This window comes from Ipomoea nil, unplaced genomic scaffold (assembly GCF_001879475.1).
Source record: "Ipomoea nil cultivar Tokyo-kokei standard unplaced genomic scaffold, Asagao_1.1 scaffold1043, whole genome shotgun sequence".
NCBI classification, from domain to species: Eukaryota; Viridiplantae; Streptophyta; class Magnoliopsida; order Solanales; family Convolvulaceae; genus Ipomoea; species Ipomoea nil.
This window is the reverse complement of record NW_017617471.1, coordinates 8,305,117-8,331,644: the sequence shown is the minus strand read 5'-3', so window position 1 is coordinate 8,331,644 and position 26,528 is coordinate 8,305,117. Positions and strand designations below refer to the sequence as shown.

General features: G+C 35.5%; 4 protein-coding genes across 7 annotated transcripts in view; 1 reads left to right on the top strand and 3 right to left on the bottom strand.

The window, feature by feature from the left end:
• Nucleotides 1-1,216, bottom strand: part of LOC109181899 (cell division control protein 2 homolog D) — a 2,395-nt gene extending 1,179 nt beyond the window's left edge. The window contains exons 1-3 of the mRNA XM_019331861.1: nt 802-1,216; nt 173-314; nt 5-66 (exon numbers count right to left, since the gene is read on the bottom strand). Of these exons, the coding sequence (XP_019187406.1) occupies nt 5-66; nt 173-314; nt 802-1,073 (476 nt within the window). The 5' untranslated portion in view covers nt 1,074-1,216. The remainder of the gene's footprint in view (nt 1-4; nt 67-172; nt 315-801) is intronic.
• On the top strand, nt 123-22,024 carry LOC109181900 (chlorophyll a-b binding protein of LHCII type 1). The gene is made up of 7 exons (XM_019331862.1): nt 123-235; nt 15,519-15,709; nt 15,810-15,976; nt 16,635-16,781; nt 19,278-19,410; nt 19,608-19,700; nt 21,525-22,024. The coding sequence occupies exons 2-7, from the start codon at nt 15,569-15,571 to the stop codon at nt 21,825-21,827; spliced, it is 984 nt and encodes a 327-aa protein (XP_019187407.1). The 5' UTR covers nt 123-235; nt 15,519-15,568; the 3' UTR covers nt 21,828-22,024.
• LOC109181896 (pentatricopeptide repeat-containing protein At1g25360-like) lies at nt 3,923-7,042 on the bottom strand. The gene has a single exon (XM_019331857.1). It carries the CDS (start codon nt 6,830-6,832, stop codon nt 4,385-4,387), a length of 2,448 nt encoding a protein of 815 aa, XP_019187402.1. The 5' UTR covers nt 6,833-7,042; the 3' UTR covers nt 3,923-4,384.
• Nucleotides 9,960-26,528, bottom strand: LOC109181901 (splicing factor U2af small subunit B-like). 4 transcript variants are annotated; one of them, XM_019331865.1, is made up of 2 exons: nt 26,518-26,528; nt 9,960-11,009 (listed from the first exon to the last, which is right to left on the bottom strand). In XM_019331865.1, exon 2 carries the CDS (start codon nt 10,727-10,729, stop codon nt 9,968-9,970), a length of 762 nt encoding a protein of 253 aa, XP_019187410.1. In that variant the 5' UTR covers nt 10,730-11,009; nt 26,518-26,528; the 3' UTR covers nt 9,960-9,967. The 4 variants fall into 4 exon arrangements, with proteins under 4 accessions (XP_019187410.1, XP_019187412.1, XP_019187409.1 ...); XM_019331867.1 differs by having other exon boundaries at nt 9,960-10,987; XM_019331864.1 differs by lacking the exon at nt 26,518-26,528 and adding an exon at nt 11,059-11,175.

Here is a 26,528-nt window from a genome sequence, read left to right as displayed (position 1 = left end):
TTACCTGTGCAGAACACCATGGCCATGGCAGAAAGCAACTCCTTTGCAAAGCTGGTAAAGCAAGCTCTGCATCAAGAATTCAAAACACAGTAGATATCGTGTTAGTTACGCCATGAAGGTAAGGAAAGCAGGAATCAATGATCATCCACAACTCCACAAGTCAATTGCTGACCTTAATAGTCTTGGGAGGGATGCTTTCTCCAGTCTGACGGAAACTACGGAGAAATTTCTTGAGGTCAGTATCCATATACTCAAACACCAAATACAGAACCGTCTTCCCTTCCTTATTTTGTCCTTGTTTCACATCGATCAATCTGTTTATCAAGATAAGAAGCAAATTCAACAATAAAGTTGTGTTTAGACTTTAGAGTGAGTAAAATCTTCATGATAATACAAGACTGTAATAGCATGCTGTAGTTACACCAAAATCAAAGGAATCAGGCCTTAGTGCAATCAAACTCACTTTTATCAATTCAAAATGTAGACTGCATTATCATGAAACCATAGAGAAATAAATAAAAGATTTTGCAGCTTGCTTGCAGCAATCTAAATCAATCCACTAGAACAATCATTTGACCTTGAAATTGAAGTTCAAAACTCAAAAGCATGTAAAACATGCTAAAATTTAAAGGAAATTCAAGGATCTAGACAGAACTACCACAAAATTGAATGCCATTCAGAAAAAAACACCCTAGGTTATAGGTACACTAGTAGCACAACCTGAATCAGGAAACATCGCCAGAGAAAAAAAATAAATAAATTGATAATTAGATAGAATTCTCTGGAAGCGGGAATGAGTACCTGACGATATGAGGATCCCTAGAGAGCATCCGCAAGAGGGAAATCTCGCGGAGAGTGGTGGGAGGGACGCCTTCTTCGTCCTCATGGAGCCTGGTTTTCTTCAAGGCCACAATCTTCCCAGTCGCTCTCTCCCTCGCTCGGTAAACTTTGCCGTAAGTTCCTTCTCCGACTTTCTCCAGCTTCTCGAACGCTTCCATCGCCGACATCCCTGCTCCGACAGTTTTCCTGCCGGCGTCCATGCTCATCGTCGCCGTAGCATTCTTGCTCTCCATTCTCTCTCCCCAGTTGTGAGTAACCGATCTGCACTGTGAATTCTCTCGCAGAGGCACTATATAGTCGTCGGCGGGTGGGTTTTTTGCTCGTTGTTAACGGCAACATTTTGAATTTCAAAACCGACGCGCTTCGTGCTTATAGTATATTCCCATAAATGCCCTTCTAAATCACAAATTAACTTGTTAACCCAATTGGGTTCCGACTTTCTTTGGTAAATCCTTTACTCCTTATTATGCATTTATGCCAATATATTGATTTTGATTACGAAAATGATATACTTGTATGTAATATAACTTCTGTCACGTGTACAATTTTTATTGAGTAAAATAAAAGTGAATGAATAAAAGCATGTCTCACTTTGTTATTTAAATCAATCAAAAGATGACACCTCGGCAGGGAGAAGTGAGAGTACATGTAGTATTATTATTTTGATTATTGATTAGGAATACAAAATGGGCTTTATCCATTGTGCACATTCAGGTAGTAATTATAGACTTTAATCGTACATAAAAAATATTAATTATTTTTAGGGGATTATGTTGCTAAAGTATTTAATTATTATGTTGCTAAAAAAGTATATCATGGAATACCATATATTTGGCCATATATAATGCATAGAAAAAAATATGTTGAATTGTTTTTTTTTAAAGAAAAAAGAAAATTGGTAAAATGTACAATATAATATTGTTGGACTTCCATATATATATATATATATATATATATATATATATATATATATATATATATATATATATATATATATTCATAACATATATAAAATTAAAATTAAAATTCTATGTCGACTCTAATCAAACATATTTCATTATATGATTCTATAATGCATTGTATGTGTAGTTAGGTAAATTTTATAACATAATTTCAAGAAATATATAGCTTAGAAAGGACGTGGAAGACAAATACATACGAATAAATTATTGTTTAGTTATGAATATACCGGCGGCTTCTTATCTAGAGTATATTCTTATTACAACAAAAAAAAAATGATATTTTTTTTACAACATTAGTGCATGTAAAATGTCAACATCATGAGAAATTTTGTAATTTAAAAAGTTTAATGATACATATAAGTACTCATTATCACTTCAAATTTTTATTACATGCACGATTAAACATCTTAACAATCTACATATAACATTTATATGAATGATTTATCTTAAGCATTGTTCTAGTATATATCAATGTGGAGGGTGTTTATTCTTTACTTATAGTATTCTTTTTATATTCATCTCGTAAATCAAACATGTTTTAAAAGTGTCATTTACTTCATTTATCTGTTTTTTCATTTTCAGTTTTCCATTTCTCCAATTTTTCAATTTTCCTTCTTCATTCCTCAAATTTTTCATTTTTTTTCCAATTTCTAATTTTCATTCCACATTCCTCTAATTTTTTTTTTTAATTTTTTGATCTCTCCCTCTCTCTCTCTCTCTCTCTCTCTCTATATATATATATATATATATATATATATATATATATATATATATATATATATATATATATATATATATATATATATATAATATGATTTTCTCAAAAATAATTTTATAATTCGTTTCATCACATAAAAAAATTCAATACACTAATACTAAATATAAAAAAGATGTCAAATACCTTGTGGTCGAGCAGCATAACTGTGGTTCTCTCAATTGAGATGTCACAAATTCAAATCTCAGTGGGGACATTTGACTCTTTGTGTTTCAGTAGGTTGAGAAAGTATGTATGGAAACATTTGACTCTTTGTGCAATACTACTCTTTGTGTTTCAGTAGGTTGAGAAAGTATGTATGGGAACATTTGGCTCTTTGTGCAATACTACATTGCAAGTTGTAACAGAGTCAATAGTACTCAAAAAAAAATTAAAAAATTGTGCATGTTAATAGGAAAAAAGCTGTGGAAAAGCAAGCAAAAATAAGTGTACACAACAAGAATCAAACAGTCAACCTCACAACACTCATCACTATTCACCTATGCTACCTCACAACACCCATCACTATTCACCTATGCTTTCTCCAATCTTCCATTTGGAGAAGTTTAAATTAGAGTTCTCCGAAAACATATATAAAGTTGGAGAATGGGATCATTATTCACCTATGCTTTCTCCAATCTTTCATTTGGAGAAGTCTAAATTAAAGTTCTCCGAAAATATACATAAAATTGAAGAATGGAGAGAAATTAGACAATTGAAGACATGATTTTAATAAACAAATTTTCTATTTTCTATATTAAATCTCTTGTGTGACGTAAAGAATTATAATAATAATAATAAAAATATTTTTTTTTTTTAAAAAAAAAGGATAAATCGAGATCTTTGTTCATGGCCAATAATCTATTCTGTTATTAACTTTAGTCTGCCCCTCAAGTATTGAATGAATTCATTTTCCTTTCACCTTTAAAAAAGTATTTTCCGTTGCCGGGAATCGACCCCGGGTCTCTCAGGTGAGAGCCTAGTATCCTAACCAACTAGACTACAATAGATTACGTATCTTATGTTTCACTCGACTCATTTTGTAAAAGTCCTCTCTCCTTCTCTTTCTCTACAAATTTCTCTTCTGTCTCCCAAATCTGATCTCTTCCCTTCTGATTTCTTAATCTGTTTTTGGCACAACTTTGTTACGTTTACTTTTAACATTAATCATAAAAATCTTCTCTTATAATATTTGCCAAATTTTAGGGTTATACGCTCATAAAAATTGCACCAAAATTTTCCTGGAAATTTATTATACATATAATAAAAGCAGTTTTAGCAGTTTACAACTTTAAGCACAGCATTCCATTGTGTATGTAGATGTCCAATTGGAAGACATCAAAGCTTTTCACTAATCCTTCTTAGAATTCCTTTGTCTATAGTTAGAAGGCCGGCCAAGGTGTAGTCTTTCTTCACATATTTTTAGCATCTCTTCAGTCTGTTAAGTGTAGTGTCCTCTACTCTGCATCTTTCTCTGGATTCTGCAAATAGGTGAAAAGATGCAAATGGTGTCCTCTGGAAGGGCAAATTTCAGCTTTTCCAAGTTCAGAATACCAAATTCTTGGTTGAATTTAAACTGTGTAAACCAAAATCACAACAGAGAAACTGATTCTAAATGAATGCAAATGGAATTGAGTTGAATCTTAAACAATAGTAGAGCTCACCGCCAAGTCGGCCTGTCCCTAAGTCGAATATTCTCATTCATATTCAGGCACTGCGATTTAGTTGGATCACGTGGACCGTAGTCGCGTACGGGTGGCGCTGAGTGATTGAAGCATGTGCTCCATCTCAACTAAAAGCCTAAGCTGATAGTTGGATTGCTCAACACTCACCAGTAATTACCACATGAGCACTCACCATCCCTGAAGTGATGAAATCTCTTTCCATCTCTCACAATAATCTCTCTTGCCTCTACCTTTGACATGAACTTAAATGCATTATGACAGTCCCCACATATCCGAAGGTTCTTGAAGACCCTAATCGTGGCACCATGAGGTAGCTTCAAGAGCCCAAACACAACAGCGAGCTTTTCGCTATGAGTTGACAAAGCATACTCCTTTTGTTCGGTTTCCATATCCTGTAACACATACTTCGTATCTGGAATATATCCAGCTTTCCTCATCTTTACTGCTAATTCCTCCAGATAGTTGTAAACCGCTTGGATTTCAGGGTGCCTAGTATCATCCACCAAGAACACGTGGACCTTGTTTTCAACTTCAATCCAACTACACCCAGGTTCCTTCTTGACCCCTCGTTCCCTCATTAATTTCCGTACATTGGCAGCATCACTCCATCTGCCTGCAGAAGAAAACATGTTTGCCATAAGTATGTAGCTTCCATCATTTTGTGGAACTAGGTCAAAGAGTTGATCTGCAGCTTGCACTGCCAACTCGATGTTTCCATGAAGTCGACAACCAGAAAGAAGAGCTTCCCAAATGGGTGCCCCAGGCTTATAGGGCATAGTCTGGATCACATTCGTAGCTTCTGAGAACCTTCCAGCTCGAGACAACAAATCAATTAAGCGAGAATAGTGATCTTCTCCTGGGCTTATGCCATACACTCTATGCATTAAATCAAAATAATGTTGTCCTTCTTTAACTAACCCGGCATGACTACAAGCAGATAGGACTGTAAGAAAGCTTATTCTGTCAGGAGATATACGTTCTTCCAACATCTCTTCAAAGAGTTCTATAGCACGAGCACCATGTCCATGCTGCCCCAAGGCTGCAATCATTGCATTCCAAGACACAGAATCGAGAAATGGCATTCGAAGAAACAGACACTGTGCAGAATCAATGTCTCCACATCTTCCATAGAATGTAATTAACGCATTTCCAGCAGAGAGGCTTGAATCAAATCCACATCGTATAATCTGAGCATGGAGCTGGCGTCCAGTTTCTAGCGCAGCAAGCACTGAACAAGATGCAATGGCTCCTGCAAAAGCATAGTCACTTGGCTCAAACCCATTTAATTTCATTTGGTTGAATAGCCTTATACCTTCTTCCCCAAGCCCATTTTGTGAGCATCCAGATATCATCACTGTCCATGTTAAGGAGTTCTTCTCTGGCATCTCGGAAAAAAACAATTTAGCTTCATTAATCCGTCCAGCACTCACATATGCAGACAAAATCGTATTCCATGAGATCAGGTCCTTAGTGATCATCTGATCAAAAATTTTCCCAGCATCATCAACTCCACTGCATTTCCAATACAATGTAATCAAAGCATTATTTACCGACACATGAGCATGCTCCATAGGTGTTGTTTCGGTCCTTACTATGTAACCATGCACCTGCTTTCCATGGAGAAAGAATCCAGCATCAGCACAGGCACTAAGGACATTTGAATATGTAAATCCATCCAGTTTAATTCCTAGCAAGTACATTTGTCTACAAAGTTGAAACGCTTCAGAGACTAAACCCTTATGCACATACCCTGAAATCATCGCATTCCATGCCACAACTAACTTCTCATCCATCCCATCAAACACTTTTCGTGCAGCATCAACATTATCATTCCTTATAAAACCCACAATGATTGTTGTCCATGACAATTCATCCCTCTTGCTCATCTCATCAAATAACTTCCTAGCCGATTCCATTAAAAGCAACGAAGATACAAAGGGTGAAGATGCGCACCTAACGTACACTGACAAAAGGGCATTCTGTACAGACGTAATCGTCCCAGTCCCGGACTTGATAACAGCACAATGTAGCTGCTGGCAGTGCAATTCGCGATCGGCTATAAGTGCCAAGGCTGCAAGCACGCTAGTGTATGTGTACTGGTCAGGCTGAAAGTTGTTTCTTTTCATATCATTGAAGACTTGTATGGCAGCATGGCCGTCATCTTGATGCGAATGGGCCGTGATCCTAGCGTTATAGAAAACAGTGTCGCGCATGCTTAAAGGGGTTCTATCAAAAATCTCTGCAGCGAGGTTGGGGTCCCCGGAAGCAGAATACGCAGCAAGCATGGTGGTTCTAGCAACAATATCCGGCTGGGGAATTTCGTCGAACAGGTGGCGTGCGTAGGAGAGGTTGGAGGACTTGCAGTAGATATCGATGAGGCGGTTGAGGATGTGTGCACGGGGCTTGAAGCCGGAGGTGATCATGTTGGCATGGATGGCTGTAGCAAGAGAAGACGCAGCAGGGGTGTGAATGTTTGAGGAGCAGAGTTGAAGGTGGGCCGCATAACGGCTGGCGAGTTGGCGGCAAATGTATATGCCTTGGGCCCAACTTTCAAAAGACTTGGCTGCAGCTGCGCCATTTTTCATCGTCATAGCTATTTGCAGTAGTTATGAGGTTAGAAAGAAAGATGCTTCATTCTCCATAGATGAAAGTCGGAAGCTTTTGTTCACCATGAAGCCATACTTTGGGTGTTGGCAGTTTAACATACTTTCTCTCTCAACTTTAAAATGAACCTCTTACTTCACTTCAGAATTCAGGAATGAGGAAGGAGACTAACCCACTCCAACCACATTTATATTGTTCCAAGACATCGCTATATACGCGAATGAATTAATTTCACTTTTGGTCCCACGACTTTGGATGTTCTTTCACTTTTGGTGCACAATTTTAAAATTTTTTAATTTTGGTGCCTAACGTTGTTATTTTTATCAGTTTTGGTCCTTTTGGCCAAATTGACAGCGAAATGTTGCTGGATTTTATATTTTTAGGGGTAAAATTATCATCCCAAGGAAACATCTTCAATATCTAATCAAAATCACTGTAAAATCATATCTATAGCTATTTGATCGATGAGAATAATGAGGAAGACGGGCAAGAACCAGACAGATCTATGGGATTTATAGTTTCGACCATTGGCAAACTCTTCTTTTCCTCTTAATATGATTTTTCTTTTGTTTAAATATTGAAGATCTTTTCATAGTATGACAATTTTGCCCCTAAAATATAAAATTCGGAAATATTTTACCTTCAATTTGGCTGGAAGGACCAAAACTGATAAAAATAACAAAGTTAGGCACCAAAATTAAAAAAATTTAAAGTTGTGTACCAAAAGTGATACGAACTCAAAAGTCGTGGGACCAAAAGTGAAATTAATTCTATACGCGAATCATTAACTGGACGGGGAAATATTTTTGCACGGGTTTCAAAAAAGGAAAATCCCTAAATTGGAATACAAAACAAGGAAAGTGTCTTTAACAAATGCGAGATTCAATAAAAGAGAAGTTGTCTTTGGTAAAAACAACTTTATTTATTACAGAAAAAAAGCCATTTATGTACAATTATACAGAATGAAATACATATATACAGAATTATACACAATGTAAAACAGATTTTTTTAAAAAAATTTTCTATGAATAATGATTAACGCAATTAATAAGTAATGATTTGTAACATAGAATTTAAAAAAAAAAAAAAAAAAAAAAAAAACGTACACAAATTTTCATTCTGAACCATGCACCCCACGTTGTGTCAACCATCCAAAACCACAGCAAACCTTAAACATTAATCAATCAATACAAAACATACACAAATTTCCTGGATTCATAACACTAACATTTTTTTTTTTTTGACGAGAGCACTAACCCTTTTTAATTTGTAAATTTAAAGATTAACTTTTTATAATATCTTAAACCTACGATTTACACTTCACAACCTCAATACATAACTACTCCACAGTCTATACAATACTTGTAAGCAAATAAAAATAATAATGCATAAGCAATCCTCACGTTTTAAACAACTAAAATTAAATAACATGTATTATTACCTCCAAAATATAATACTATGGCCTACACTGACTTGACTTTTGTTTCTGTACTCCACTAATCGCTGTCTTCGTAGTAAATCTGTCCCACCAAGATGGAGTCGAAACTACAAATATATCAACAAATTTGGGACCACAATGTTCAATGAATTTCTTGAAATATAAAGGAGGGACCATAATAAAAAAAAATGGATAAAAAGAAATTTTGAGAAGATGAAGAAGGAGGAAAGGGAGATGAAAGTTTGGCTCAAATGATTTGAAAAAGACTAATGGAATTCGTGCATATGAAAGCACCATAATATAGAGTATTATTTATGATGGCTGGAATGTGTGTACATTGGGAACTTGTGTCGCCTAGGTCAGCTTGCTGGATGGAACATCTCAATGCAATTTTCAAAAATTTTTTTTTAAAGAGGATGCAATAAATACTGTAGGTGGAGTAAATACGGTGGATTACCGTATTTACTCCGCCTCCTGCGCGAAATTAACGAAAAACACTACCTCGCCTAAGGGAAAGGCGAGATACCCAGAAGTCAATCTCGCCAAAGGCAAAGAGACTTTCCCTTCTACGTATCCACTCTCTACATTTCCTTGTCACGAATCCCACGTCAGGATTCCTCCTCCTCGAAAAAATCACCCGCTATACGCTTTGTTTATCCCCGCGACCCTGCAGACAATCACATTGTTTTCTTTCCATTTCAAAAATAATAATAATAATTATTATTATTATTATTATTATTATTATTATTATTATTATTATTAAATTATTGTTATGTAAATAAAATATTTAATTTTACTTAAAATGTATATTTTGTATTTCATATTAAATTTAGATAAATAATTATACATAATATTTATTTTAAATTTTTAAGTAGTAAAATTTTGTTTGAATATTTTCATAAATAAAAATTATTTTATGTCAAATCTTATAAAATAATTTGATGAAGAATAACACTTGTGTGCATAACTACACATCTATAACTTCATAACTATACATCCAGAATTGCATAACTACACATCCATAACTTCATAACTATAAATCCTGAATTGCATGCATAACTACACATTTATAACTTCATAACTATAAATTCAGAATTGCATAACTACACATCCATAACTTCATAACTATACATCCAGAATTACATAACTATACATCCAGAATTGCATAACTATAAATCCAGAATTGCATAACTACACATCCATAATTTCATAACTATACATCCAAAATTACATAACTATACATCTAGAATTGCATAACTATACAGCCATAACTTCATAACTATAAATCCAGAATTGCATAACTAACACCATGCATAATTACACATCCATAACTTCATAATTATAAATCTAGAATTACATAAATGAACAACATAATGATGTTGCTGGGAATCGAAACTGGTTTTTTTAAGTGGAATGCACGTTTTTAATCAAAACGACGTCGTTTTTGCATCAGTATGCACATCATAATGAGTCAAATCTTTGAATAATGGGTTAAATTTGATTTCATTAATCAAAGAACCGACCATTTCACGGATTGAGACCCGTGAGACCATCTCACACAAGTTTTGACCAAAATTTAATTGATATATTGATAGAAGATATTAATTATAGAAAATAATTTGTTAGATATGTGAAGAAAATGAAGCCACTTTTGAGTGTGGAAAGAGAATTACAATGAGCAGTCTCAAGACTGCCTCCCTTCCCTCTCCACATTCCATTGCTCAATCCTGGCTCTACGCTCCTCACTCCCTTCCCTTACGCTTACATGGCTCCCCTGCCCTGCCTGTAATCCTCCGTCTTCACCACCATCATTGTCTCTCTCTCTCTTGTAATTGCAAACCGGAGGAGGAGGACTCCGGCTCCGGCTCCGGCTCCGGCTTCCCCTATACCAGCGGGATCTCCCAAACAGCTTCCTCCGGAGCCCTCTACCAATCACCTTCGCATGCATAAAGTTACAAAACCCACCACGATTGCAGCAATTCTCCTCAAATTGCCGGCACTTCGCCTCGCGAAAATCCGTTACCGGACAGAATTCCGCAACAATAGGGCGTCCACAGTAGACCCGACCCTGCAGAGCCTGCAAGGCGGCGGCCGCCTGCTCTTCCTCCTTGAACTCAACATAAACATTGCCGATCATGTGAACGGCGAGGTTGTCGCACACGTTCACGCTCTCGATCTCGCCCAACTTACTCAGCTCCTCGAAGATGTCCTCGTAGAAATCCTCGAAATGTTCCTGGATCCTGCCGGCGTCAAGGGGCTGGCCTTGCGGGTCGCTCATGTCCGGCCGCTGGTACAGATTGCAGAGGAGGAGAGTTGGGGAGACGGTGGGGCGATTGTGGAGACGTGAGCAACGATCGCCGTGACGACAAGCTCCGATCTTCAAGTAGAAAGGACAGTTCACGCGGCCTTTCTCTGTTCCCGAAATCGAAACCAAGTGCTCCGCCATTTCCAATCCGAATACGATTGGCTCAGAATTAGAATTAGGGATTATATTGCTGATCAAATCAAAAGAATTTGCTACACCTATCAAAACCCTAAATCTGGTATCAACATACAGGGCTTTTTGACTGAAATGAGCTGATTTAATGAGGAATGGACAATTTTTACAAATTGATAAAATTCACTTTCTACAAATAGACAAAGTTACCCCTCACCATAGAAACTGGTTTCCTCTTCCTCCGTGTTGTCTCTTCAAGATGAAACTCTGATCAGTAAAAAACATGAAACTTTCATCTCCCATACTTACATTTATCCAATATAATAATGTCTACTTACAGAGATATATCTGTTCTATAACAAAAAAGTTGGATACTAGAAAATCATTAATATCTTGTTGCAATGTTAATGCACCAGAAAGTCATTCATGATCGTCAAAAAATTCATTCACGCACTGCAAATTGTTGTTAGCTATTAGCTGATTTGGTTAATTAAATGGTATAACTAGTTGATAACATTAGCTGATTGTAAAAGATATTTGGTAAATTAACTGTTATTTAAGATGTTTGGTATAATTTCTTTTCTCAAAAAAACTAATTGAAAAAGTTACTTTGAGCAGCTTTTTGAATTTTAACATTTTAAAATTACAAAAAGCTAATTAAACAAATACTTATATTAATTTTTTTAAAGAGTTAATTCCAGCAAAGGTCCTCTGAGTATAGTGATTTTCCACATTTAGTCCTCGACTTTTAATTTGGACAAATATGACACTTGACTATTAAAACATTTCCACCATTAGTCCTTCCGTCATCTTAGTGTTACTTAACCGTGAAGTTTAAGGGTAAAATCGTCCTTTCTTACCTAGGTTTCTTCTTTGTCTTCCTTCCCCTCTTCAATTGATCGTAGATTCGTAGGCAGAGGATAGATTATCGGAGAAGTGAGACAAAAATGGTGAAAATGGCGACGTTCTTAGCGATGTCACTAGGTGCCTTCGTTTGCTGGCAGTCCAGGGATAAACTCCATGTTTGGATCGCACTATGTCAAGACGAAAAGAAAGAGAAAATGGAGAGAGAAGCAAAAATCTTGAGGATGAAAGAAGAGCTAATCAAAGAAAACAAGAGCTGCATTTTATTTCTGCATTTCGGTTTTTTAATTTACTGTCTGTTTGAACCATTTGAATTGAACACTCAAAATTTGTTTTCATAAATCAAGCTAGTGATTATGAATGCCAACAGTGAAATCTAGTTTGGACATCTCTGTATCACTCTTTCTGCAATCAGCTTGCATTGTATTTGGGTATCGGAAGGGTAAAAAAAATTGATCACAAATGAAAAATCCCCATCTACGAATCCTTTCTCCCCAATTTCCTCAGAAAAATACTTCTTCCCCACTACCATTAGGAAGCTCATGTCCGCTTAACGACGAAACCATGACGCTGAGATCAACAGCAGCGCCGTCCACAGCGGCGCATGAAAGTCTCATGGTACGGCCTATCAGCAAAAACATGATCGCAGGTCTTGAGCCCTAGTTCAACTATCTCCGGGGAAGAAACAATGACGATAGGAACCAAAACCCCAACGCATATATATAATAGGACCATGTTTCTTGGCTGGCTTATGAAGATTTTGGTGGGGAGTTTTGCCCAGCAAATGAAGATATCACAAAATGGGAATACCCTTTGGGCCATGAGGGGTTTTTTTTCTTAATGTTCAACAGCTAACGGAGAAGATAAACAATTGTGGATATTACTACTGTTGTCCATATCCAAGCCATTGCCGTAGTGATATGAAGCTTTTCAATTCACAAAATTGTTGTTCTTATTTCTGAGGAGAACGAAGAGAGAAACGAGGAGGAAGAAGAAACCCAGGCAACAAAATGACAATTTTACCCTTGAACTTCACAGTTGACTAACACTAAGATAACAGAAGGACTAATGGTGGAAAGATTTTGATAGTTAAGTGTCACATTTGTCCAAATTAAAAGACAAGGACCAAATGTGGAAAATCACTATACTCAGAGGACCTTTACTGGAATTAACTCTTTTTTTAAACCATTAATAGTGGTCAAATAAGTCAAAATTGATTAATAGGCTAATTATTTTACCAAACATGGCCAAAATATAAATATAAATAATAGAGTGATTGATTGATGCTTAAATTCTTGTTGATCAGCAGCAAGATTTCCACATACCACCTGCCTAGAGAAGTGGGCTTGCAGTAGAGCATTAGCCTTGACATGTGGATCCGAGTATTTTGGATTCTCAAAAAGAAGCGTTGATGATTTTTGAAAACCAAAGACAATGCATTAATTCAAATTCAAAAAAAAAGGTATTACAAATGATAGGAGGAGGGTTCATGAACCACTCTGAGCAATCAGACAAAGAAACAGACTGCCTAGCTAAGAGATGGGCCGCCTGATTCGCGAATCGCTTAATAAAAACTAAACTACAATGAGTAAACGAGCTTATTAAGTTTTTGATATCTGCCAAGATTAAGTGAAAAGAAGACTCTCCATTCCCTGAAATATAATTCTGGACAACTTGTTGGGAGTCGGTTTCAATGATGGTGTTGTCGACTATGAACGGTTTGTTCCAGTTGAGGGATTCTCGAATAGCCAAAGCTTCGGCTTCTCTAGATGTAAGAACGCCCCTCCAGTGAGCTCCCCTTCCTGCTATGAACTGCACATGTTCATCCCTTAGAACGCAACCAAAACCCATGCAACCTTCTTCCTTGTTAATAGCAGCATCCACGTTCAACTTTATGAAGCCATGTTTTGGTTTACTCCAATTTTCCTGAGTGACGGTGGTTTGCTGTTTGGTATACTCAATTGTGTTTGCTGCTAACCAGGTTGAGTAGTAGGTTCTTGCCTTGATGATCAGACTTCTTGTTGATTCCATAGACTGATTTTTCCAAACAATGTTGTTCCTCAAATTCCATAAAAACCAGCAAACCATAGATAAGATACAAAATTGGTCATCTGATAAGATCTCCATGGTATTGCTCAGCCAAGATTGGAAGTTATCTGCAGAGTTGTGAAGAGAGTGAAAGCGAAGAAAGCTCCAACAAGACTTGGTATACTCACATTCAACAAGAAGGTGTACAATGGATTCTCTTTCGTTGCTGCACAGGCTGCACCTATCTACGCAGTTGACATGTCTCTGCCTGAGATTGTCCTTTGTAGGGAGGCAGGAATTGCAAGCCTGCTATAGGAATGTTTTGACCTTTGGAGGGATTTTACAATGCCAGATGCAACTCCATTTGATGATGTCCTCCTCAGTGAGCTCGCCACAAATAGATTTGTAGCAACTTTTAACCGTAAATTTGTCGTTGATGATTAATCAACCTTCTTATCAACTCCTCTTCGTAACACAAGACACAACAACGCATAACACAAAGACACAAAACGTATAACACAAATACACAAAAGCGCAGGTTATATATAAGAATTGAACCCATAAAATTAGGAGATAAATGGGGATAATATAAGAATTAATGTGGTAACTATAGGTGTGAAAATAAAATATTTAAGGAAAATAAGGAATTCATTTTCTAGTAAAATAAATTCTTCATTAACAAAATGGTTAAAGTACAAATAAGCCACTGAACTATTTGGGAAACATCAATTAAGTCATCAAATTCAAATAACTCCAAATAAGCCATTAAACTCGAAGAAAAAGAGCAATTAACATTTTTAACAGGTTAACTTCAAATTTTTGTTGACTGGATTGTCAAATGTTTATTTTATTTACGTTTATTATAATTGTTGTTGTTAATATTATCCACTTGGACAATATTATATTTTAAAGTAATTAAAATCAAAATAGTTTTGTCTTTTTGAGATTTGATTTATTTATTTATTATTATTTTTCATTTGATCTTCTGTTTAAAAAATAATAATAAATAAATAAATTATATCTTGACAAGACAAAACTATTTTGATTCAGGGTACAAACGGACACACAAACGTGGAAATCACCGGTGTCAAGGAGGTTGAAGTTGAATACAGATGCAGCATTAGATCACACACTCAATGTTATGGGGTTGGGGTGGATATTGCGAGACGATACAGGTCAATTCTTGGCGGCACGAAGCCTATGCGTCCCCTGGCAGCACACGGTTACGGAGGCGGAGATGTGTTGCATTCGGGAGGCTCTAACTTGGCTCAGCAGCACGGGATGAGCGAAGTGGATGTTGAAACCGATTCCCAGTTATGTTATCATGCATTAAACTCAGCTTCTTTCTGTTATGCTTTTGGTTATCTAGTAGATGATGTAAAACAAGTAGCCTCTATGATTAATGGGGTTAGCTTTGAGTTTGTCAGGCGATCTGCGAATTGTGCAGCGCATGCTTTAGCACGAGAAGTCGTTTCTGTGTCAGGTTCGGGAGAGTGGTTGGACACGCCTCCTAGCTATCTTGGTGCGATTCTCGCTTCTGATTTAATGAATTAAGTATCGTTCTTCTTCTTCTTCAAAAAAAAATTGGAGTTAACATGTTAAAAATGTTAATTGCTTTTTTTTCTCGGATTAATGGCTTATTTGCTCCTTTTTTTCCGGATTCAATGACTTATTTAGGATTATTTAAGTTCGATGATTTAATTGCTATTTCCCAAATAGTTCAATAGTTTATTTGTACTTTATCCCTTAAAGGTAAAATATGTTTTTTTTTTCTTTCAAATTTCAGAAAGAAATCCTCCAAAAGATTATTTTCTTGTGAACCAAACATACTTAAACAATTCCAAGAAGCTTTATTCATTTTGACATTCTTAAATACTCCATAAGTTTTCTACTTGCCAGATGCCAGAGACACTCATAGAGCCCGAGACCGTTGATCACACCAGCCACACAAACTGAATGGAGCTTCTTTCGTCATCTTCGTCTTCATTTCACTCCGCGAGTTTCATCTCTACCAATCGACGCGCCGGTCATTCCATTCGTAAGTCCACCCGCACCATTGCCAAATCCTTTCCACGCATCGAAGCTTCATGGCAAGAGGTACGCAGAAGCAGTCTACTCTTCTCTCCCTTCGATTCTCAGTCTTTACTTTTCATTGCCTGATGAAATTATGTTTTTCTATCTTCTTTTCGATCTGAAGCTTGCCGGCGTTTTGGTCTTCTCCGCAATCCCCTTCACTGCTGTTAAAGCCATAGCTAACAGTAGCTTTGGGGAGACACTTCGGAGACGATTGGAGGAGAGAAAAAAGGCTGCCGTCGACGATTCTGCCAAGTTTAAGGCGCTTGCTGAAACAGCAAGAGAGGATAGGTAATCCTATATTTGCGGTAATTAGTTTCACTTTTTTTACCTTCTCCTAATAGACGGAGTTGCAATCACCTAGTAAAACTGTATGGAAAATGCTATATACTCCAAAATTTTTACCAAATGATATGGTATGTCATAAGTATCACCACTGAATTATATTCATTCACTATCCATAAATTGGTTAACCCTACCACAAGTTAATTATGTAGATGGTAAAAAACTTCACTGAAAGTGACTAATGCCTTTTTAAAACAAGGGAGTAGGGGGATGTTTGTAGAGTGGCTTTTCTTAGCCATAATTAAAGGGCTATTGTTTTTATATATTGTGGTTGACACCTGTAAATTACAATGGATATGTAACATAATGGTAAGAGTGAAGAGAGTGATGAGATCAATATAATTGAATAAACTGCATAAGTTAAATTAATGGAATGATGTACTTTCATAGTGTCATGAGGTACACACAATTACTTTATAGTCATCCTCAGAGATGATAGGATTGTGCTGTTCAGAGAATGACAAATTGATATCCAAGTGAATCCTATGGAACTATTTATGTTGTTACATCTGTATGAAGATACTCCGTATTAATCTTACTTTGTCACTTTTAATCAACATAATTTACTAATTGTTAATTAGGAGTTTGTACATTGCTCTTGCAGCATGTGGTATGGAGAAGCTCGCCCTCGTTGGCTTGGTCCAATCCCATATGACTATCCTTCTTATCTTACTGGAGAGCTGCCTGGAGATTATAGCTTTGATATTGCAGGTTTAAGCAAGGATCCAATAGCCCTTCAAAAGTACTTCAAGTATGTACTCATCTTTGATTGTTCATGTGTAAAATGTCATTTTCCTTGGGGGTGTTTGGTTTAAGGAATCTTTGTAGGTAATGTAATATTCTTGGGAATCTCATGTAACCTAAGAAATTTGGAGGAATGAGATTCCCATGGATGTGACAAAAAATGAACTAAAAACCAAGTTTGGGAATCTTAAAAGATCTCACATTCTATTGAACCAAATAAGGGCATTTAACATTCTAATATTTACATTTTTGGAGTTATATGATCTATAACCTAAACCAAACCCCCTATATAAGTATATCATGCACAGTCTCCTTTTTTGTTGCAAAGAACACATAGATCTCCAATTTTCAATTTCTTTCTTGTGTTTTGCAAAGGACTATGCACTATGCATTGACTGATGTAAACATGCGCTACATAGGTGCCAATTTGAAGTCTGCATTTCGGACTGGGTTTGGCCATTTGCATGTAGATGCATTTATGGCCAAACCTTCAATGATTTAGTTTAGTTTTACAAATAGGTGATGAGTCATGTTTTGTTCACACAGTGTATTCCTTAACATAGAACTTTGGAAGTGTGTTTTGGTTTGACTCAGCTAAATCTATCTGTGCTTGATTAACTTAATTTTTAATTGAGCTGAGCGACTGAGCTATTCAATGATGAAACTACAGATATTTCTTTCTCCTCACCCCAAGCCCTTTTAATCCCCTTCAGTCACTTGTGATACAAAAACTCACCTCCAAATGCCATACACAGAATATAACTACATTAACTAGACACCAAATTTGACCAGATCTAGGATAGGAGGAGTAGGTGACTGGGGGGAAATGACCAAGAAATGGAAAAAAGTAGAGATAGTTAAGAGTGTTATCTCCTTGAGGTGAGATAAAAGTAATTTTTCTATATATACATACTTACCTGTGCCAGCATGTATAGTCATGGTTATTTACTTTTTTATTTATTCATTTCACATTGTGTGGTCTTTTTCACAGCTTGGCATTTGTTTCTATATCTCTTAGCAACATAAGAAATACATTGTTTTGCTGTTTCTTGTTGGTAATGTGTAATCAATAGGATTTTCTTAGACTTTTAAGAATATTGTTGTGACTAATATTTACTCCGTAACATATTTGCTATATGAGAAAATTACACTTTTGGTCCTATTTAATTTTTATCAATTTTGGTCCATCCGGCCAATTGTCGCCGGAATCTTTTAATCCATTTTAATTTGTTTAATTCTGGGGGTAATACGATCATTCCAAGTGAAAAAAGGGGGAAAATTCAAGAACTGAAGCAGAGGGTTGCTTCCGGCGAAACTGGAATTGTAGACTACTATGCATTAATGGGATAAAGGAGGGGTTGTTGAAGATCGGAGCTGGAAAGAGCCAATTTACTGCTTAATATCATACAAAACCCGATAAATCTATGAGCTTCGTGGAAAGATGTGAGTTTGTAGACGATCAAATGTTGATTTTGTGAGGAACATAGCAAAGATGATTGCTTTATTACTGTACAAATTAATTCAAAGAGCTTATACTAGCTTAACAAAGACTCTAATTGAAGAAGGCGCAATTGAGAAACAAAGGAAAAAGGCTCAGCGGCGGCCTTTTTCCTTTGTTTCTCAGCTGCGTCTTCTTCAATGAGGGTCTTTGTTAAGCTAGTATAAGCCATTTGAATCAATCTGTACAATAATAAAGCAGACATCTTTGCTCTGTCCCTCACAGAATCAACATCTTGGTCGTCTGCAAACTCGCATCTTTCCACGAAGCTCATGGGTTTATCGGGTTTGTGTTTGATATCTTGAACAACCCCTCCTTAATCTCATTAATGCATAGTAGTCTATGTTTCCAGTTTCGCCGGAAGCAACCCTTTGCTTCAGTTCTTGAATTTCCCCCCCTTTTTTCATCTAGAATGACCGTATTGCCCCCCGAATTAAACAAATTAAAATGGATTAAAAGATTTCGGCGACAATTTGGCTGGGTGGTCCAAAATTGATAAAAATTGAATAGTGAGGGTACTGAATTGTTAGTTTTTAAAGTCGTGGATTGAAATTAACAAGATCTCAATAGTTATAGGACCAAAAGTGTAATTTTCTCTTTGCTATATTTACTATTGGCAGTTTCTTGCTAATTTTTTCTGCAATGCCCTCCGAATTACTTTTTAACTGTAATGTCATGCCATTTACTTAAGTAATTAACATTTTCTAAATCATTTTTGCCTCTCACATATTCAAAGAACACAAAAGACCTCACACCATTTATGGTTTCCTTCTCCCTTACCGAAATATGAATGCAGAGGACATACAGTCGACGATATCCACCATTTAGATTGATTTTGTTCTTGTGCTATTAGGTAGAAATATGTATTCAAAAGAACAGTTTCCAAGTAATTCAGTCAAAGAGATGGTGTGTTGTATGCTTTCTGATAGCTCTCTTCCCTGTGTGACCTGAGACAGAAGAATCCCTACTGTGTGCTGCAAATTTTATAACATAATAAAATTGCAGTTTTGAGATATTGCATGCACGGTGGGCTATGCTCGCTGCTCTTGGTGCATTGATTCCAGAACTGTTAGACCTGACAGGAGCATTTCAATTTGTAGAACCTGTTTGGTGGCGTGTGGGCTATTCAAAACTAAAGGTATCAATTGTACTGCAACTTTCACTAATCCTTGGCATAACAAGAAGTTCTTTTTTTAGCCAAATTTTTATTTTTTATTTTAGATATATGTGTGGGCATAATAATAATACCTTTTCATTGCAAATCATTTTTTTTTTCTAGGATTTTGAATCTTACATTTTAACGGCCATGCTTCCTCTTTTATAATCTTTTGTTAGGGAGACACACTTGACTACTTGGGGATCCCAGGATTCCATTTTGCTGGAAGCCAAGGGGTCTTTGTCATAGCTGTTTGCCAAGTTCTTCTGATGGTAAGTGTATCCTAATATGTTTCCTGAATCTGTTAAACTTTTTAAACTTGCAAAGTTGAGTCAGGAAGGTTTTGTCGCATTGCAGTTGTTTAACTGTAGAGTTGAAGGTAACTTTCACTCATTTGATTCATTGAACCAGTGATTTGGAACTTGTGTGATACCAGAGAGTTAGTGTGCTTAGTGCAAATCTCCATTCCTATTATGCCCCCCTCCTTTCTCCTTGGCCCCCATTATAGAAAGGAAGTAAATGAACTGTATTTGGGATGAACTTTTTTGGCATATTGCAGCATTGCTAAGGTAAATACCAGAAAAATAAAAAGAAAATGCTATAACTTTTCTGTAGATGCCAATGACATATGGAAATGGCTAGATACTGAAATTAGTCAATTTTCAAGAAAAAAAGATTACATTTCCCCTTGTTTGGCACTTTGGTGTACTCTAACATTTGACACAAATGACATACAGGCAGATAATTCCATAAGGCATTTTTCTAAAAGAATTCAATGAGATTATTTGATGGCAACGAAACAATAGATAATTATTAGGGAAGCAATTTTTCATAGGAAACATTTTACACTTATGTTGTTCCACACATGGATTTACTCGAAAAGGTGAAAGTACCTATTAATTATGATATTGAAGTTATTTTCTATCCAAAATAATGCAGAGACAGTGAGAGTCATATGGGTCTCACTAAGATATGTATGGTGGTACTTCATAACCCCTTGTAGAAACAAAATAAAACTAATGTCATGTTTTATACCCTAGTGGCCTAGTGTGAGACTCATCATAAAAATTCTTTCTCATTCCTTAGCATGCATATCATGTTCCCATATCAACAACACTACTTAAGAAACTGCATGCTATCAGCTATCTCCTTCAATTTGGTTAGTGATTATAATTCTCTCTTTTATTTTAATTTTAAATCATCCAAACCAAAATTTCTTGTAAATTGTTTAAGATGAATTAACTTTTATTTCTTATAAATTAATTATCATTGCAATATTATAAAGAAATGAAAAATGTAGACATAAATGAATTTAACTTCTTATCAAAATTAAACAAGTGTGAACTAAAGTCATGGGAATCTAAGCAAGCATAAGAATGAAAATGCAATATAAAAGATAAACCAAAAGGCTTCTTGGAGAGAGGGGGTAGCATGAACAAATTTGGGTTGGGTTATAACAAACAAAAGCTGAAATTTTATGTTTCTTTCTATTTATACTTAGGCAGAGTAAACGGTTTACTGAATCAGTGGAGTCTACATGCCTCTCAACTTCAAGTATCAAACTGCATCATTTTTAATCTCATTTAGCTGTGAAATTTTGGTCCCAATCTCATTTTTCTTGAATTATATGGCATATGATAGCTTAGTGAAATGAAACAATGGCATAAAATTTTTGGAGACACAATGTTGTGTTCTATGATTTGTGACCTTGCTAAAGAATTTATCCACTAGTCACTAGAGGGTAAATAAATTTTGGAATGACATTTGTTGTAAAATCCACTCTTGTAATGACTAGCTAGAAAAAACTAGACTTCAACCAGATGACAATTATCATCCAATTATCTGCCTAATTTGTTCTTACTTATCTTCCCAGAAGCCTTAGACAAAGCTAGCACTATTTTCTCTATACACACACTACAAATACATACATACATGTATGTATGTATGTATGTATGTATGTATATTGACATATTGTATATTTATGTGCTTTGTATACACATGGTAAAATATAGAAATTTACACGTTTGTCTTCCCTTCTTTACAGAACTCATGCACAGTTTATAATTGTCACGTATTTTTTGATACATGTCGCCTAGGTTGGCCCGGAATATGCCAGATATTGTGGGATTGAAGCATTAGAACCTTTGGGAATTTACTTGCCAGGTGATATAAATTATCCTGGAGGCATTCTTTTTGATCCTTTGAATCTATCCAAGGACCCTGTTGCATTTGAAGATTTAAAGGTGAAAGAAATTAAAAACGGGCGGTTAGCTATGGTTGCCTGGTTAGGCTTTTACGCTCAAGCAGCTGTTACAGGTAAAGGCCCTTTGCAGAACCTCTTGGAACACATCTCAGACCCCTTCCACAATAACTTGTTTTCTGCTCTAAGTTCTCTATAAGTACAATACATTATTTTGTAAATGCCATAGAATTTTGTCAGATCTATATGTGAATATCCAACCTTATCATATACTAGCAAGTGCTTCAATGAAATACACTTTAGGCATATATATTAAATCAGAAATCTATAACCCTTTGCATCTTTTGTGTACATACTAAAGGATTGAGACAATCCTATCATAATGCTCTTCTAGCATCTATATTTTCATTTCATTTTTGAATTGAGTATCTTGAAGTTATAGCCTATAGGTATCACCTTTAACTCTTGAAGTAGAGGTGGCAAATGACTGAATGGGCATAATTGCCCATGGATTAGCCCAGCCCAGCCCATATCCCATTGGGCAGTGGTCCGGCCCATGGGCTGGTTAGGCTAGGCCTAGTGGCCACTAGCTGGCAAATTATTGTGTGAATCATAGTCTACACAGTGTGGTGTGGATCATAACAGAAAGTATATTATTCGTATACTGAATGTATATTATACAAAATAATATATTTTCAGTACTCAAATAATGTACTTTCTCTAAATAGAATGTACATTTTTAATATATTAAAAGTACATTATTTACTGAATATATATTATTTGATAGTATGATCCATCATCCATACAACTGTGTGACCAAACAATACTAATTGCCACTAGCTAACACAATGGCTATATACGGCTTGGCAACAATCAAAATTATGGCCGTTGAACGATCATGATGATGATATTTCTTTTTTTTTTGTGGAGAAAATAGCATTTTCATTCCTATTTTTATTTGAAATAATAATTTTAATCTCTTAATTGTTAATGGAAGCATTATTTATCCTCTAATTTTTTTATAAGGTATAGTGGTTTTGGTCCTTTATTAACATATAGTATTAAAGTTCGTTACTTTTGCAATTGTATGTGTGGAGTGGAGCCATAGGAACAAAATTGTATTTTATAATTGTAAAGTTGTAAACAATTAAAGTTTTTATTAACAAGTTGAAAAATTAAAACTGTCAAAATTGTTTCCTCGTGAAAAAAGAAATCAAAATTGTTACCTTATAAAAAATTGAAGAATCTAATGTTCATGTTAATAATTTGAGGTATTGAAATTGTTCTTTCGTACTCTATTTTCCATTTTTAAATTAAAATTTTTGTAATTTTCTTCTTCAAATCCACAAATCAAAATTTTTGTTTCAATTTCTTCATCCGTCTCTCCAAATTGCAAACAACTTATAATTTGCAAATTTTACTATGTGATCTGGGCCGGCCCATTTACCACATATACCTTGGAGTTTAGGATTAATTTCCGAATAGAATTAATTTCACTTTTGGTCCCACGACTTTTGATGTTCTATCATTTTTGGTGCACAACTTTAAAATTTTTTAATTTTGGTGCCTAACTTTGTTATTTTTATCAATTTTGGTCCTTTCGGCCAAATTGACAGCGAAATGTTGTTGGATTTTATATTGTTAGGGTAAAATCGTCATCCCAAGGAAACATCTTCAATATCTAAACAAAATCACCGTAAAATCATATCTATAGGTGTTTGATGATGAGAATAATGGGGAAGATGGGCAGAAACCAGACAGATCTATGGAATTTATAGTTTCGACCATTGACAAACTCTTCTTTTCCTCTTAATATGATTTTTCTTTTGTTTAAATATTGAAGATCTTTCCATGGGATGACGATTTTGCCCCTAAAATATAAAATCTGGAAATATTTTACCGTCAATTTGGCTAGAAGGACCAAAACTGATAAAAATAACAAAGTTAGGCACCAAAATTGAAAAAATTTAAAGTTGTGCACCAAAAGTGATAAGAACTCAAAAGTCGTGGGACTAAAAGTGAAATTAATATAGATGTATGATAGAGTTCCATTAATGAATGTTTTATAGTTATACATAGCTATCAGATTAGAGTAATTTCTGTTTTTGTCCAAAAAATACCAAGTTTCTCTTCTGAATGTATTACATTACTTCTAACATGGGAATGGGGGCAAATTATGCCCTGGACCCGTGTATTGTGGACACGGGCTCAAAACGACGTCGTTTTTAAAAAAAAACGCGTCATTTAGTTTAAAAAAAAAAAAATTCGCGCGTTTTTTTTTTTTTTTTTTTTTTTTTTTTGGATTATGAATGTACAGTTATGCCGTTATGAATGTACAGTTATGCCGTTATGAATGTACAGTTATGCAATTATGAAATTATGAACACAGAGCTCTAACATTATGAACTTACAATTATGAACATATATAGTGATAAAATTATGATCATGGAGCTTTAAAATTGTGAATATAGAGCTTCGAAGATTATGAATGTACAGTTATTAAGTTATGAATGTACAGTTATAGAGTTATGAATCTACAGTTATGGAGTTATTAATCTACAGTTATGAGATTATGAATCTACAGTATGGAATTATGAATGTACAGTTATTGATCGAATTATGAACAAAGAGTTCTAACATTATGAACTTACAATTATGAACATATAGTGATAAAATTATGAACATAGAGCTCTAAAATTGTGAACATAAAACTTCGAAAATTATGAATGTACAATTATGGAGTTATGAATGTACAATTATGGAGTTATGAATGTACAGTTATAGAGTTATGAATGTACAGTTATGGAGTTATGAATGTACAATTATTAACATATAGTAATAAAATTATTAACATATACTCCTATAACAAAGTAGTCTGAAATTAAAAAAAAAAAAAAAAAAAAAAAAAAAAAAACCGATTGGACACGGGTCCAACGCATAACGATTGGGGGTGTGGGTCCAAAGCCGATTGGACCCCGAAGGTTTAAGGATTAATTAGGTCCAAAAAATGATTGGAACTTGTGAGCAATGTTTGATAACCTATGTAAGAATGGAAGAGAGCTAGGGGAGTCAATTGTTATGCCATGGAACCGTGTTCATCATGGATGGTGAATACGGTTCCATACGACACCGTTTTACATAAGTGGGAGTAACGGTGCCCGTAAGTGGCACCGTTAACTCCCACCAATCACATTTTTTTTTAAAAAAAATTAAACGCGCCATATACGTTTCACTTTCCCACTAAACCGGTTTCACTTCCTCTCCACGCAACCTCCATCCCTCTGCTCTCTACTCTCGAACTCTCTGCTCTCTACTCTCGAATTCTCTGCTCTCACTTCGTCTTCCCAAGCGCCATTTGCTGCGATCATTGTCGAACTCTCTGTTCCACAGCCATTCCCTCTACTCTCGTGTTCCATTTCCCCGTTCTCGCATTTCTCGAACAAAACTTCGCGTCCTCCCGTAGTTATCAAAGGAGACAGCCTTTCCATCGCTCATTCTCAACGTTGCTTCACTTGTTTTACATGTATTTTGTACCTGATGTGTTTATAATTTAGCGTTTTTGTATTCTGTGTACAGAGTTTGAAATTTAAAAATGGGGTTTTGAATGTAATGTTATGAACTTATGAGTGTATATTTGTAACATTATGTATGTGTAGATTAACCATTATGAATTGATTCGTATATTGTTTTTACTGCTGTTTATTCACTATCTATGCAAGCTTTGAATGTCCATAATGTCACAACTGTTATTGATACTCTGTTCTCTTATGAATTTTCTGTTAAACACTTATGTATTTTATGTCATGCAAATATGTATTCTCTGTGTGAGATTATGAATTTTCTCATATGAGATTATGAATTTTCTATTGTGACTATATGAAATTACGGTTTTGATGTTATGAACTTTGTGATATGAGATTATGTATTTTCTGTGTGAGATTATGAATTTTCTCATATGAGATTATGAGTTTTCTATTGTGAGTTATGAATTTTCTGTTCTGTAGTTATGAATTTTCTGTTCTGCATTTATGAATTTTCTTTGTGATATTATGAATTTTCTCATATGAGATTATGAGTTTTCTAATTTGAGTTATGAATTTTCTGTTCTGCAGTTATGAATTTTCTGTTCTGCATTTATGAATTTTCTTTGTGATATTATGAATTTTTTGTGTGACTGTTATTGATGGACAATATATTCTTTCCGGTAGAGCATGACTGGATTTATTTGGCACTCCCTTCCCCCCTCTACTGAAATAAAGAATATATTTCCATCAAACTCATGTCAGTTTTGTGCTATATTATATGTTGTATATGAATTACTTGCTTTCTAACGTTTTTAATAAAAGCAATGGACACTGCTCAACGCAAGAGAACACGCTCTCAAACAAAGGCAATCTTAAGCTCTCAAGCTGCACAACCATCACAGCCCTCTCAACCCACAGATGAACAAAACAGGTAGTCAAAACTAAGACAAAAACGAAAAGACAACGAACAACAAGGGCCGTACTAGACTCGCAAGCTGCTGAACCATCCCATCAGCAGCTTGACGACCAGCTCCAGTATGAAGTAATTAGAGAGAAAAGATCAAAACAAATAAATGATAGACATAGGGGCAAAACAGATGAAGGTGAACATGCAGAAGGGAGTTATACTCGCTACTTCAGCACACAGATGGGGCCGAAGACCATGTTCAGGCTTGTACAACAACTAACGCCAGAACAAAAACAATCTGTCCGTGATATCGGTTTTGGAGCCTTGTTGGACCTTCAACTGTGTGCAAATGAGTCACAATTAGTACAGTATTTGCTGAACAACTTTGAGCTTTACCAAACACATTTCAAACTGGAGAATGACAAGCTCACTGTTGAAGAAGAGGACATTGAGTACACTCTTGGCATTC

Coding starts and splice junctions, on each gene's coding strand:
- LOC109181900 (XM_019331862.1), top strand. CDS start 15,569: ATGGAGCTTCTTTCGTCATCTTCGTCTTCATTTCACTCCGCGAGTTTC. Junction 16,782..19,277: donor GCCCTTCAAAAGTACTTCAA/GTATGTACTCAT, acceptor ATAAAATTGCAG/TTTTGAGATATTGCATGCAC. Junction 19,701..21,524: donor TTTGCCAAGTTCTTCTGATG/GTAAGTGTATCC, acceptor CATGTCGCCTAG/GTTGGCCCGGAATATGCCAG.
- LOC109181901 (XM_019331865.1), bottom strand. CDS start 10,729: ATGGCGGAGCACTTGGTTTCGATTTCGGGAACAGAGAAAGGCCGCGTG.
- LOC109181896 (XM_019331857.1), bottom strand. CDS start 6,832: ATGACGATGAAAAATGGCGCAGCTGCAGCCAAGTCTTTTGAAAGTTGG.